General features: G+C 43.8%; 1 protein-coding gene across 1 annotated transcript; it reads left to right on the top strand.

Annotated features, from left to right (window-relative positions):
* Window positions 1-586: 586 nt before the first annotated feature.
* On the top strand, window positions 587-9,089 carry ENSA (endosulfine alpha). The gene is made up of 4 exons (XM_074263416.1): window positions 587-786; window positions 4,074-4,199; window positions 5,517-5,683; window positions 8,345-9,089. The coding sequence occupies exons 1-4, from the start codon at window positions 730-732 to the stop codon at window positions 8,358-8,360; spliced, it is 366 nt and encodes a 121-aa protein (XP_074119517.1). The 5' UTR covers window positions 587-729; the 3' UTR covers window positions 8,361-9,089.
* The last annotated feature ends 6,000 nt before the right edge of the window (window positions 9,090-15,089 follow it).

The following is a 15,089-nucleotide window of genomic DNA, read 5'->3' as shown; positions in this document are numbered from 1 at the left end:
ACAATTAAGACGGATTCAGGGAATCCCTGGGATTTGCCTATTCAGCCAATAATAGTTTCTGAGCATCCTATCCTTAGACGAGTAGGTCGTTGACATCCTAAGAGAAGGGCTTGGAAGCCCCACAAGAAAAAACACAACGCAGCTCCTCCTCCTCCTCCTCTTCACTTGTCTCCACGACGAGTTCTCGAGTGCCACATTGGCTGGCAGTCCAATCTGATTTCTCGATCCTTTTCTACTTTTCCCGAGCGCTCCCACTTCTTGGCCACTTGGAAATGAAAGTGCTTATAGAAGCCTGAAGATGCTCAGAGCTCACTCTAGATAACGCCCTGAAGATTTTTCCTGGCCTGCCCTCACTACCTAGCCAGACCAAAGGAACTAAGAGCCCAGCAACAGCAGCCCCGCCTCCGAGACCGCCTCCACAGGCTTCCTATTGGTCAGAGGCCTTCATTCTCTTACTCTATTGGCTTTGCGAACTACCCATCATCAGCGGAGAGCCCACCTTCGCCCAGCGGCTATTGGTGAGTCGTGACGTCATTTCCATCGCCCGAACCTCATTGGTTCCTAAGAGCAGAGGCCGTCAACGTCACGAGAGCGGGTCGCCATTTTGACTGAGCTACCCCAGTGACAGGAGCCGGGCAGGCAGACGCAGCTTCTCCCCGCTTCCCCTCCCCCTTCCCTATTCCTTTCGCCACCCCGCGAGCCCCGTACTCCCGACGCCCCGGCCCTGCCATGTCCCAGAAACAAGAGGCTGAAAACCCCTCGGAGGAGACCGGAGAGGAGAAGCAGGTGAAATGGAGGGGGGTGGGGAGCGAGACAGGGCGACCGTGTTGGGGCAAGATATGGCCTTCCCCTGGCGTCTATTGGCGGGTAGGGTCCCGAGCTCGGCTCGGGTTGGCCACTTCCCTCGTCGCGTACGGTGAGTCCCACCACCGCCGATCCTTTGAGCTCGGGTTAGCTAGGCAGCCTGTCGGTCAGGACCGCGCTGCAACCTAATTGGCCGGCCGGTCTGTCGCTCAACTGGGATAAGCCGTGCTATGATTGGCCAGAGCTGGGCGTCGGGCGGGTGCTGGGAGAGGCTGAGTGAATGAAGTGGGCTAAAGGTCTGGTGTGTTACGGGGGCGGCGTGGTGCCGCGACGCTGGGCCGGCGCGTGGGGTCTCTGACTCCTACCTACGCTCTTTGATTCTTCTCCTCCTTCCGCCCGCTACACTGCGAGCGCCTGCTAAACAGTCGGCTGGGCTGGTGGGGGCGGCGATTGGCGTCACGTCTATTTAAGGTGGAGGCTTCTCACAAGTAACAGATTCGTGTTTGTGGAGGACTGAGACAATCTGTTTTCCACCTCCGCCAAGACGGCGCAGGATGCGAGGGGCTGAGGGCTCTTAGGGGAGACGTGGGGGAGGCGGGTGACCGTGGCGCCCCCTCCCCCCCAGCCGAGGCGCGGGGCTCCCTGCGTGCCCTCCCTGCGGCCAAAGAGGTCATCACCAGCGGGGCAGGCAGCCGTGTAACAGAGCCACTCCTTCAGCGGCCGTTCCCTGATGTGTGCTAGCCCCGAAACCGCCAGGACAGCGGTGACCCGGGCTGGACTGCCATGGCTTAAATAGGCCTTCTAGTGGGAGGCAGTTGCCAAGACAACTGATCTCCTGGCAGAGAAGGCCTCAGGTTTCATTGATCAAGTGGCTCTGAGATGGGCCTTGAAAGAAACAAAAAAGCTCGAAGAGAGCGTTTCAGGCCCACGCAGCTAGGCCCGAATTGTGGTCCTTTGTTTCGTCTCCAACGTGGTGAATGAATTGCAAGGGGACCTTTTTGTGCCCTGTATGCAGCTGAAGAACTTGAGGCAGAACCTACTACTTGCCAGCATAGTCAGTCAGCACCTACTGTGTGCCAGGCACTGGGCTGTCGGTTGCTAAGATGATAGCTGACGTCACAGTTTCTCAAATCTGACCCCTTTCTCTCCCCTCCCCTGGACCACCGCTCGTTTATGGCGTCACCACCTTTCACTTGAATAATACTGTGGCCTTCTGATTGATTTCCTTGCTTCCAGCTACACCTCTCATTCATCTCCCATACAGTTGCCAGCACAAATCTCACTTGTCAAAAAGCTTACAGTGAAGATTTCCTTTGGAGTAAAATATAAAATCTTCTTGGTGTTAAAGGCCCTTCATAGTCTGTTTCCAGCTGTCATTCTTTTCCCCTATAGTCCAGTTAAATTATAATATTAGGTGTTCCCCTTATTACATCTCCCTCTGTGCATTTGAATAAGCTTCTCTAATTCCTTTCTGGACCTCTCAAACTCTGCTTCTTCCAAGGCTGGACTCTGGTGCCTTTGGCCATTTTTCCTCCCTTTCTTCTCCCCCAATAAAATGTAAACTCTTTAAAATTAGAATATTGCCCATCTTTGTATCTCCAGCACCGAATAGTGTAGGATTCTTTACGTATTTTACTGAATCAACATATGGTTCAGTTAGCATTAATTAATATTGTGCCTTCAAGACCATGGAGAGCCCTGTCATACAAAGAGAAAAATGAAATAGTCATGCCCGCAAGGAGCTCCCATTCTGATATAGGAACAAAATGTACACAGAGAAGTAAATGCAGAGCATATGCACAATACAAAAACAAAGCATTTCAGAAGTTACTTCCAGTAGCATCAGGGAAGGTCTCTTAATAGAGCCTCAAAGGAAGCTAAGTGTTCTAAGAGAGAAGAAGCAAGAGCACTTCAGGCAGAAAAACCAGAGGGAGAATGTCATGTAAGAGGCATAGCAAATGGGTTGGGCCCTGAAAGATAGAGCTTATTGGGAGAAATATGTATAACTGGCCTGAAAAGATAAGGTAACCCCAGATTGAGTATAAATACCAAACAAGGGTTTGCATTTTGTCCTGCGGGCGTTAGGGGCCACTGAAACTTCAAGAGTGGGCAGTGACATGTTCAGACCTGTGCTTTGGGAATATAAATTTGGCAGTTATGTGGAAGATTGATTGGAAATAGGAGAGAAACAGGCAGGGAGACCAATTATGATGCTGTGGCAGTAGTGCAGGTGAGAAATGATGAAGGTAATAATTAGGATGATGTTGATAAATAGGTATAGAGCAAAAGCTTGGTAGCATTTCCCAGAGGAACAGAGCATCCAGCCTACTTCTCTACAAATCTGTGGTGGTAGCTGTGTGAGAAGAGAAAAGCGTATAGATAAGAAAGATATGGAAATAAAATGACGGCTGATGGAGTATCAAGTGAGAAGGCAAGGATGACACCAAAATTTTTAGTGAATTACTGAAAGATTCTGGTTTCAGAGCTGTAAGAGTCATATAACCTAAATCTTTCTTTTTACAGTTCAGGAAACAAGACACTTAAGTAATATGACTTGCTCCTCAAGGTTACATGGGTACAGAGTTAGTATGATGGTGTCTTGGACAGAAACAGGAAAGTCACTCAACCAGCAAGCATTTAAGAAATGCTTACTGTGTGTCAGACCTTGTGCTAAGGGCTGAAAATACCCAACTGGATAAAAATGAAAAGGAAAAGCTAATGAGGCAGAAGGGAGTACCATGCTTCTGGTCAAGGAGCAATTAGAAACGAGTTCAGTTTTGTGCTGGAACTTTTATTGCCCCAGTACTATTAAAACTTCTGATAATGAGAGAATTCTATGTAGAATCTGGCATTCTATTTATCTTTCTTATCCCCCCCCCTTTTTTTTTTTTTTTTTTACTAGTATAGATAGCCTCTTCTTGGGGCACCCAAAGTTTGTCCTTAGTTTTTGAACTTCCTTGCTGAGAATGAGCTGTGTGGCTCATTTTACATGAGAATTGCTCCATAGTTAAAACTGCTGTAGTTGAATATTGACCCCTGCCCAGGCCTTGTAAACTGGTTAATTGACTGGTATGGTGTGAGCTGCACCTCTTCTTACCCTGGGTGGTAGGATAGGAATTGTCTTCACCTTCATGGATTTGAGCAATGATTTATGAGAAGCATTGTGGACGCTCTTTAAACAGGAGTAGGGAGTGGGTGATAACAGTGGGGTTAACCACACCTGTTACTTGGTCCTTGTTTGACAAAATAGTTCCTGTTTATCTCCCCAGGACACACAGGAGAAAGAAGGTATTCTCCCCGAGAGAGCTGAGGAGGCAAAGCTAAAGGCCAAATACCCAAGCCTGGGACAAAAGCCTGGGGGCTCGGACTTCCTCATGAAGAGACTCCAGAAGGGGGTATGAGGCACTACCTTTTCTCTTTTTCTGTTATGTGTTTGTCATTTAGGCCCTATAAATTGTGAGGGGGATTATAAATTAGGGGGAGGAGAGTGAAGGAGAACTGAGGAGGAAGAGAGCTGTAGCTGTCTTGCTGTCCCTTTTTCTGAAACTATAACATTATAAACTCTTGTTTGTGATATATTTCACCCAGATCAATTAGAAATGGCACCCCTAAGTATGTCAGAATTTAAAGAAGTGTAATAGGATATTGTTGGGAAAAAAAGGGAAAAGGAAGAGGTCCAAGGAGGTTTCATTTAGATAGGTAGAGAATGGTAGGAAAAAATAGGATCCTGACCTCCCCCAAAAAAGTTTCTATTTCCACTGTGTTGTTCTGTATATCTGCCCACTTGACATTTGAAGAATAATGGCTAAGCTGTGTGTATTTTAGAATCCCTTACTGAAGGGAAGGCCAGACCATCCCTACCATAGAAATCCTCCTTCATGCAGTGAATAATAAAACTACTTCAGCCCCTTGGAGACAGCTCCAGCTTTTGTTAATACTCCCTCTAGAAGGCAGTTTATCTTTTCCAGAATGATTCTCTTCCCCTTCCCCCTCTCCCTCCCAAGGAAGGAGAGGTTCTATCTTCATAGCTGCCTATGTAGGAGCTTTGGCTCCCAAGGTACTGGAAAGTGCTTCTTGTAAATGGAATGGGAAACATAGTTTGTGAGTATTAGTCACTCTTGGTGATAGAATGCTGACTTTTGAGTCATCTTGCTAAAAACAATGAAAACCAAGGCATTTTTCAGCTATGGAAAAGTGTGGAGGAAAGAGGAGAGAGATCAGATTTTTCTCAAAGACTGGTTCAGCTTCTCACTTCTAGGGAGTTCATTTCAGCTCTGAACCTGTTCTGCAAAGCCTGAGTTTATGTCCAGCTGACTGATGAGACAACCAAAGACTGACCAATAGATCGGGCAGTCAAGCTCCTCCCCTCCCTCCCTCATTCATTCTTTGCTATTGATTATGCTCTCTTTTGAGTGCTATGGTATTCACTAAAGAGGAAAAAGGAAACATGGTTCCTGTCTTCTGGGAATTCAGAGTGTAAAGTGGAGAAATTAGATGTGATTACAGGAAAAAAAAATTCGATAAAGAAGCATAAACAGCATGAAGAAAATATATAAGTAAGTGGTAAGAAATCACAAAGATGCTAATTTCTTGGTAAATGAGACTTTTGAACAGAGTTCGGGAAGGAAGGTCAGAGTGCATATTTCCATTTTGAGCCAATACAGAAGTCCTAGACCCCACTTTTGCCTCAATGTTTCCCTCTTGTCTTCTAGCAAAAGTACTTTGACTCAGGAGACTACAACATGGCCAAAGCCAAGATGAAGAACAAACAGCTGCCAAGTGCAGGACCAGACAAGAACTCGGTGACAGGCGACCATATCCCCACACCGCAGGACCTGCCCCAGAGAAAGTCCTCCCTCGTCACCAGCAAGCTTGCGGGGTAACCTGTGCCCCTCCCCTCCCCCTCCTTCACCATCGGACTTCTCTGTATTATAGGCTGGGCTGGGCTGAGCAATTAGTCATTCAGATCTTCACAATAATCTAATCAAAAGGGAGCAAGCAAATGGAGAGATGACTTTGGACCTGGTGTTGGTAGCTGGAGGCTGCTGAGGATGGGGGCAGGTGCGTTGAAGAAAGGTTCACATTTCAGCTCATGACCTTTTGTTCACATGGAAGATTTTCAGGGCATCACCCGCAGCCTTGGAAATCCTCCTTAGTAAGAGATGTTGGTGTGAGAAGATGGTATAACTTACTAGCTCTGATAAGTTGGGAGGGAAGGCAGTCTCCCCTTTCTTATGAGAAGAGATTACCCCAAAGAGTGGGAGGGAATGAGTCAGATCCCTTTGTGGTAGACATGGTAACCCTGGTGGACAAGCTCTGCAGACAGAGGATGGAGGTGGCCTGGATGGAATGTACCTTTGGGACAGGTTAGGAGAATCCTGGAGAGAGGGAGGAAACTCCTGGACTTGTGCAAAACCTTAAAGCCTGCCTGTCCCCTCCTCCCCGAGGTGTCTCATCAAGGCCAGCCTTTGCCCTGCCTTCATGTGGCCGGGTGCTGGCGTGGTTGGAGCAGCTGCTTTCACTCTTGACCCATGCTTGAGTTCTGCTACCATTCTGGTCACTAAGTGGTAGTGTGACCTTGAACAATATTTAACCTTTTTTTCTTTTTAACTGCAGAAGTTGGAGCCAGTTGCTTCTAGCTCTCTTGAGTTTCTGCTTGAAAAGCTTTTTGCTGTTAATCATGTGACTTTAAAATGATAGACTCTGCAGGTCAGCAGTTGCTTGATGTAGGTTTCAGCTAGGCAGGGCTATAGGCTGATTCCATTAAGGATTGCATGTAGAGAGTAGAAGGGGAAGTTTGGGGCTTGTCTGAGAGGGGTGAGGCCCCCCAGTGTGAGGACCAGGAGGAAGATGATGGAGAAGGCAATTATGGATGTTTGTCTCTGACTCATTCTCTCTCCTTAGCTCTAGGCCTAAAAAGTGGCTGAGAGCTTAATCCCTGGGCAGGCGGGAGCCTGCTCATCATAAATAGGCAAAGTCCGGTGTTTTGCATGTATTATTAGGGAGCTGGAATAGAAAAAAATGGAAGGGCCCACTCTTCAAAGGGCAAGGAGCGGCAGCAGGGCCACAGATGTGGAACAGCCTTTCTTACCTTAGAGGAGGCTGGGAAAAGTGGGAAGTGTAGAGAAGGGCTAGAAAACCTAAATCCTTAAGGGTCAGGATTCCCAACTACTAGGGAGCAGAGGGCTAGCACATCTTAGAGCTCATTCATAAATCTACCAAGGGAAGAGGAACAAATGCATGCCTTGGCCTGAATAGAATTGTTTGAACAGGTTATACTTCGTTGCTGTTACTTATCAGAGAGGGACAGAGTGAAGATTGTTCCCTACTTTCCTTTTATTATAAAAATCCTGATAATCCGTTCACTCAACTTATGTGAATGACTAACTGATCAACTTGTTATATGTGTATATAGAAGTGTGTATATATGCTTTTCTCCTGCTTAGCCTGTCAGATTTCTTGCTGCCACTTGAAAAGTTAAAGAGTGTGGCAGGATCAGGGCCACAGTCTTTCTGACCCACAATTTCACTGGCTCTCACTTGTAAATGTATATAACTATTTTTGTGTTTCTTGCTCCATTTCCTCATGCTCTCTTCTTAGGTCTAAAGCCCCATGTGGAAGGGGAGAATTGCTAAGCACCCTGTATAGTTGCCTCACCTGTCCTGACCACTTTGTACATAAATATGTCACATATATTATTATATATATAAATATATATATAATTTTTGTACGTCCTTTTCATCTCCAATCTTCTTGAGTTCTCTGTTCATTTCTTTCCGTTCCAAGTTACTCTTTCCATCGCCCAGTGTGAGGCCTCAGGACTGATGATCATTATGAAGTTTGACTTTTAGGAAATACATAGAAGAGATAGGAAAATTAGACCTTCCATTGCCTTCCTCCATGTCTGTTTTCGAGAACTATGAAAACAGGGAACCAAATCGTTTTCTGAGCAGCCTGCCCTTTTCCACAACACAGAGTTCCGTAAATTTGTTAACAAAGAAAGGCTTTTTTCCAAAATAACTTGAATTTTTGTTGTGTTCTGTCCAAAAGACATTTTTGTGTAAGATCCAAACAAAGGAACTGTCAACTTCCATCATTTATTCAGGTGTCTCCACTTCATCAGTCCTGCTTCCTCAATCAGCTTGACCATTTTGAATGGTTTTAGTCTGTACCTTTGAAATAGAACCTGCTCTCAACCAAGAAATTACCTCTTGGATTTGAAACCCCAGATAACAGATTTTTGTCTAAAGGATGATTTTGGTTCTTTGAGCATCTCCATGTGCTGCAGAGGGGCAAGGAGAAGGCTACTGTGAGAGACATAGGATTGGGGATTTGTCTCCTCCTCACTTCCTTCTTCTCTTTGCTGCTCTGGGGAAAATAAAAAATTTCCCTGTGTGGACGGGGATGGGGAGAAAACCAAGTGGCTTAACAGTTGTTGAGTATGGAGCAGAGCTATGGGGTGGGGAGAGGATTGGGGCTGCATACTTTTTCCCCTGTTACTTGACAGTGTTTTTATTTTTTCTTCTGTGTTCGTCCGCAGTGGCCAAGTTGAATGATGCTTCCCGGGGCTCCCGACAGATCCTGAGACGCTGCCCCCCTGGGTCCTGTGCTGGCTCCTGCCCCTCCTTGCCTTAGTGGCTAGGGGGTCAGGAGGTGGCCTGGGTGCGGGCCGGAGAGGCAGAAGCCCCTGCCCGACGGTGTCCCAGCGCATGGAGCCCCTCGGGTTGAGCACCAAGACCTTGAATCTTTTTTTGTGTTTTATTTTTCCAAACATCTGCTGGGAAAAATCTCTATGAAATCCTGGTGTGGGGTTGAGAGGGTGGGGTTGGGTGGGTGGGAATATGGGGTAATATGAATTGGGGCTTGGAGCAAAAAAAATTTGCTGACTTCCCTCTTTCTGTAGCCCTTGGTTGTGATGGCTGGGTGTGGGGTTGCTGTAGGGAAAATGGACTGAAGATGGAAGGATCAGTCCAATTCCAGAGAAAAATGCCTTGTGTGCTGGGCTTGGTGCCGGGTGATTTAGTATCAGGTAAATGGGACTGTCCATCCAGATCTGACTGCTACAAATCCAGTTCCCTTGTCTCTGCAAAGCAGGATGGGAAACTTAACTCTAACATACCTGTCTTGGAGGATTGCTGTCCCTTTAAAGTAGCGCTAAGGTGGGAATTGGGGCTGTGAGTTTGGGGGAAGGCATAAATGTGTGGGAGCCCCAAAGAGCCTAGGGAACTTTTTAAGTATTTGAAATAAAAAAAAAAGACACCCACAAAAAAACCCCAGAAGTCCTCTGAAGCTGCTGGTGTGTTTTATTGAGGGGGGAGAAAGTAAGATTATAGAGACCATCAGAGATAAACCTGGTCTAGAATCTTGGATGGGCATGGAACAGGGACACTTAAATAAGTTTTGGGTGGGTTCTAGCTTCTGTCATTGAGGGGTGGGGTAGGGAATGGAATAAGGACATAGTTGAATAGGCTACAGCCTTTCTTAGCCTGCAGGTGATTGTCTCTTTGGTTTCTGTGGTGGATATGGGAGGGCCAAATCAATCATCTGGCTATCATTAGTAATGGCTTACACAATCATAAATTCAGTGTTCTAAGTATTTTCATGGTCCCATTTCAAAGTTCTAATAGGCTGAACATAGAGGGAAAAGGAAACCCCACCTGCCTCCTTTCCACTTAAGTTTTTCTCATTCCCACTCCAGCTTTCTTTGCCAGAGCCAAAGCCTTTTCTGCTTATGACCCTCAAGGAGCCAGAGAGTATTCTCCCAAAGCTGTCTCAAGCCCAACCTGGCAAACTGCCCCTTAGAGCCCAGAAGCTGTCTCATGATGTCAGTTAAACTCTTCAAGGTGCACATTCCACCCCCAGCTGATTTTACCTGAACTAGCATGTTTTACTGGGATCTGGTAGGGGCAGGTGATAGTCATATGTTTTTTAAAGTACGATTAAAGTATTTAGGAAGAGTGTGCTTGTATGCTTGAAAATGAAGTGATGTTGCAAGGGAGAGAGGCATTCCTATAAAATAATTTTGTCTCTTCTGCATGGGAGGAGCAGGAATAGGCAGAAAGAAGGTTATTCTTTGGAGTCAAGTAGGTCTTCCCCCAGCCAAATGAATTCTGTTCTAGGAGCCTGGCCTTTACATCTTCAGAGAAAGTATATGCTCAGATATCTTCCATCTGGTTTGATTCAGTTAATATCAACTGAATAGCTAATATGTGCTGTGGATGGTTGGTAATAAGATGAGTAATTCACTGCCTTTAAGGCAGATATGAAGAAGGGTGGGGAAGAGGTGGAAGAAATAAAACATTCAGCCATAATGCAAAGTAGAATGTGATTAAGCTAGATAGGATCTAAATGCCACAAATTGCTCTAGATTACAGGCAAGGGCATATTTTGTTGTGGGTAAAGGGAACATTTTCATAAAGGAGGCTTTGAGAGGCCTTCAGAAACACTGGTCACCTGTATGTCTTTGCCCATATGATAGTGTGGGGAAGAGCTACTGCTTAGGGAAGAAAGGGTCTGCCTTTATGGAGCTTTAGAACTAGTACAAGAAATGACATGTACAAGTTAATGATGTTGCAAGTTAAATACATTGAAGAAGTATGAAAAGCTGGGGTAGAGAGGAACATCAGGGGGTCTGGGGGAGATGGCATTAGTGATGATGAACTTAGAAGGATGCTAAAGTAGACATAATGGTGGAGAGGATGAAATAGTCTAAAGATTAAGACATTTAACATCAAAGAAGCCTAATTTAAAGTAGATAGAGGGAATTGTGAATTACTGCTGAAAAAGCAAGTGCCAAATTAATGCCCAGAAAAGGAGTTTGAATTTAAGGACAGTGGAGAGCCAATGAAAATATTTTGAGTAGCATACTCACTAGATTTAGGCCTAAAGAAAATTAGTGAGCAGGGATAGGGATGGATTGGAGGAACTAGGTAGGAAAGACATGTTAGGGTGCTACGTGTTGGTTCAGATGGGAAATAAAGGGGCCCTATTAATAGGATGATCACAGGGAGAATAGCGAAAGTGGGAGAAATTGGAAGCACCTGGTCATGGGTTAGACAAGGAAGAAGCAAAGATGACGTACTGATTTGGAACATGGAACACAAAATGATCTAAAACAACATAAAAAACAGGATTTGAGTATTTGATTTTCTACAAGTTGAGTTTTTGGTGTTGAGGGGACATCCAAGAGATGGCCTGCAGCTAGCTTTTCTATGTAGTATTTGAAGGTCTTGCATTGTCAGAAGTTGGGGGAGGGGTCTTACCTAAATGGGTGCCCAGTTGTGCTGCCAAGCTCTTGGGTCTTAGTGCTGGAAAGCAGGTGTCTCCTAATAGAGAGGGATGGCCTTGGCACAGGGGTCAGGAGGGTGTGCCGCCCATCCTGGCCAAGGAAGGAGAGGCAGATGTAAGCCATGAGGCTGGCCTACAACATGGGAGAAAACACCAGGTGTGACTTGTCTAAGGCCACACAACTAAGATCTGAGGCCCTATTCTAACTCAGATCTTTTAGATCCAGTTCTTCACTGTGCCACATAAGTGCTTGTAGGCAATTGGGGATTCAACTCTAGAGCTCAGAAAAGGAGGAGGTGGAGATTTAAAATGTCATTTGCATGGAGATTTTACTTGAGCCTCCCAAAGAGAAAAATGGGGAAGGCTAAGTGCAGAAACTTGGGGAGCCCTTACCTTAAAGAGGTCTTGGAGTGGAGAGAATCAAGAAAACGTCTAAAAGTCAAGGGAAAGGTAGAGAGGAAAGTGAAGATGGGAGCTGTTGAAGACAGAAAGGTGACTATTCCAAGTGGTGCTGAGGCCATCCTTAAGAGGCAAGCCAGGTGGCATGTCGGGAAAATGCTGGACCTGGAGCCAAGAGGGTTTGGTTCAAAAGTGGTCAGAAGGTACAAGCTGTGGGACTCAACCTCTGCCTTAGTTTCTCCACATGTAAAATGGAAATAACATCTACTTCCAAGAGTTTAAAGTTCAAATGGAGCATTTGTTAAACATTTTGAAACAGATGCTAATCTTGTCCTCAAAACCACCTCATAACATAGCAAGCATGAGGAACTCTTGGTCAGCAAAGCTGTAGAAGTGAGAAATGGTGAGATATTTGAAATAATGTAGTTGTCAGGTTGGCTCCACTATAGGGTAATAAAGGAGAATATTTACTAAGGACATAGTTGTGAATATTTGAATACCCTTTAATGCCAAGCTGAGAAGTTACAGTTATCTACCTTAAGAGAAGTCTAGTAAATATAGGAAGTCCGATGTTAGGTACTGTAGGAGGTCTAGAGAAGAAGTTCAGCCTGTGCCTTTGAGCCCAAAAACCAAATGGGAAAAGAACAATACATGTAAGATCCTAAAAATCACTTTGTAAAGCAATTTTAACATGCAAATTAACAGAATCCTAGAATTTTCCTGAACTGAAAATGCACTGCAGTGTGAAGGAAGTTCATTAACAATGCCCAAGCCCCAAACTAGTCCCATGACTACTTTTTAGTACTGTGAGGTGTAATTATTAGTGTTTCATTTCAGACTATCTAGAAAATATCAATAAAGGTGAAGGCAGATGGCAGGAAAACTTTCAGATCCCTGAGCCTTATTCATTTAGGAAATGCCAAGCACAATGTGTAAATGTTGAGCAAACAACAAAAATAGTCTCTCTGACCCCAAGAAGCTTATATACTGGTAAGGCCTAAGACTTAATGATTATAATAGAACACGAGTCCAGGGAGTTGCAAATTGTTACGCGACATTCAGAGCTGGGATGAAACAAGATTGCATGGAAGTGGGAACACTGGGCAAAAGGCATCAGGATTTTAGCGGGTGGACATGTGAATGAATCTGGGTAACTGAGCCAGGCCTAGATGATTGAACAAATGCACAAATTTGGGGATCATAATTTGCAAAGCCCATATTGAAACAATTGAAAAGAAGCAAGATAAGTCTGCAAAGCTCAATTGGAGACAAACTATGGAAGACTTCTAATGCAAAGGTAAAGAGTTTATTTAGACTGGCAGACAGGCAGAGAAGAAGCCAACAAAGATTCTGAGCAGTGGAATGATTTGATGTATGGATAAGAAACTTGGGGCTCATCATTCAAGCTGAGCCCCAAGTTTCTTATTTTTTCCATTTAGTGAAGATGGAAAGTGGAGAAAGAGAAAGATGATAAGGGACAGGAGACAAAGATGAGAGGGTGTCAAAGTTGAAGACTAAAGAAACTAGGGAAAGATGAGTGAAATATCATGGTATTTTATCTTTTTGGTCTAGATCTGTAATTTTGTTAGTCTAGGGACTTCCTAGTATGGAAGCTTTTTTCATTGATGCAATGAACAACTCCATACATAACACTTGTCTGGGGCTATTGAAAGATTTCCCCATGGTCACCAGCTAAGTATCAATCGGAAACAAGGTCAAACCCAGGTTTTCCCATATTAAAGGTCTCCACCATCCTACTTCTATCCCATGAATATTTAATGTATTTTATTTAGTTTTGACTCCTAGCAACGACTGATATCTTGGAATCTGGAGCAGAAAAAATGGAAGGGAGGGGAAAGGGGAGCTCGGAGCATGGAGTGGTATACATGCTAGCTCTAGAATGACAGTCAAGGGAGTAAAGAATTTTTTATCCTGGGTCAAATAAAATCACCTGGGGAAAGGGAACAGCTTTGAAAAATGGGAAAGTGGATCTGTTTTCAAATTATTAAGCATCTGCCATGTCAAAGGCATTTGTGCACAAGAGTACATTCTCTACCCTCAAAGAGCATACATCCTACTGGAGATCTAAATTATGGTGAAAACAATTGATTCAGTAAAAATAAAAGAATAGAGTTCTTTAGAGACTGATAGATGAGAAGACTTTTTTTTAAAGTTTCTTTTCATTAATACATTTTTTACCTCACCATAATTTCTTCCAGTATCCGTCCTCAGCCAAACCATTAAGAGAGTATTTTTTTAAAAAAGGGAAAATCAGCATAATAACATAACATATTGAAAGTCTGAAAATAATGTGCGATATATAACCTTGTGCAATATATACCCTGCCACTGCAAAGATATGGCTGGATGTTGTTATTAAGAGGACTGTGGTGTCCTTGGGAAAGCTGATAGGATAAACAGGAATTTGTGTAGAATGGAGCATGGTATGGGAGTAAGAATACTAGAGACATAGGGGAGCTTGTGTTTAAAGGCTGACTCTCACTTGGGCTGTGATGATAATTAGGTTACTTTAAACCTCTATTACCTTTAGGTGCTTCATCTGCTGATATGGAGTTCTTCCACCATGAGAGGTATTGAATCTGTGACTCAAAAGTTAAATCCCAAGTATCTGATGAGTTATAAGAGGTTGTGACTTGGCTAGCACCATATATAAAGTGTTGAGACCATTTCTAGTTATGGTGTTCTTACCACTATTAACTTTCTTCATCTGTAAAATGGAGAAAATACCTGTAGTACTTACCTCATAGGGTTATTGGGATTATCAAATGAAATAGTTTGTAAATCTTAAAAATTTGCCTGATATAGTCAGGAGTCAAGATCTGAGTTCAAATTTTCCTTCAGGCACATACTTAGTGATCCTGGGCAAGTCATGGTACCTCTTATGGCCCCAGGTAATTTTTAAGAAAGTAAATTACAAATGAGTGGCTGGTTTGCATGTACAAAAACTTTACATATTGGAAGTTACCATATTAACAGGTCAAAAAAAAAAAAAAAAGGGAAAGTATACTATACTGCAAAAAAAGGAAACCAGAAGGGATAAAATTTTGTTGAGGGAAGAGTCAAGAGATTATCCAATCCCCAAATTCAAGTCAGAAATACTTGCAAAATGGAACTTTGACTTTAGTAATTATCCCCCCCCCAATAAAAATCTGGTTTCTAGGTGATTGTGATTAAAAAGGGGGTCTTATAAATTGGCTTACAGAGACCAGACAAAATAAATTCACATCAAAATGTTGACTTATTTTCTTGGAGGAAAAAAAAAACTCTAATCCCAATTTAATAAGATTCTTTTGCCTTTATTGACTTTAAGATGATAGGGAGTTGAGGGGAGAAGTTTTATCCCTTTAAACAGTTCTGGCAAGGAAGTTTAGAGAATTGACCAAGGAATGGAGAAAAATCATCCCTGAATGATAAGCCTCCACTTTGGAGTTTGTGACAACACAAAAACACATAAAATTCAAAGCAGAAAGTATGGCCTTGGCAGAAATCTGAATCAGGTCATATTCAGAGTTAAAGGAATTATTAGGTAAACTTGCCAATACCCTACTTTTAATTTTTTTAGTCAAATTATTAAAACTG

The sequence above is a fragment of the Sminthopsis crassicaudata genome, chromosome 4 (genome assembly GCF_048593235.1).
Source record: "Sminthopsis crassicaudata isolate SCR6 chromosome 4, ASM4859323v1, whole genome shotgun sequence".
Lineage (NCBI taxonomy): Eukaryota > Metazoa > Chordata > Mammalia > Dasyuromorphia > Dasyuridae > Sminthopsis > Sminthopsis crassicaudata.
Note: the sequence above shows the minus strand (reverse complement) of the source record. Positions and strands in the feature narration are given on the sequence as shown.

What these genes read in the sequence shown, in the direction of transcription:
- ENSA (XM_074263416.1), top strand. Translation starts at nt 730, where the DNA reads ATGTCCCAGAAACAAGAGGCTGAAAACCCCTCGGAGGAGACCGGAGAG. An exon ending in AGACCGGAGAGGAGAAGCAG is followed by an intron (nt 787 to 4,073) that starts GTGAAATGGAGG and finishes TTATCTCCCCAG; the next exon opens with GACACACAGGAGAAAGAAGG. An exon ending in TGAAGAGACTCCAGAAGGGG is followed by an intron (nt 4,200 to 5,516) that starts GTATGAGGCACT and finishes CTTGTCTTCTAG; the next exon opens with CAAAAGTACTTTGACTCAGG.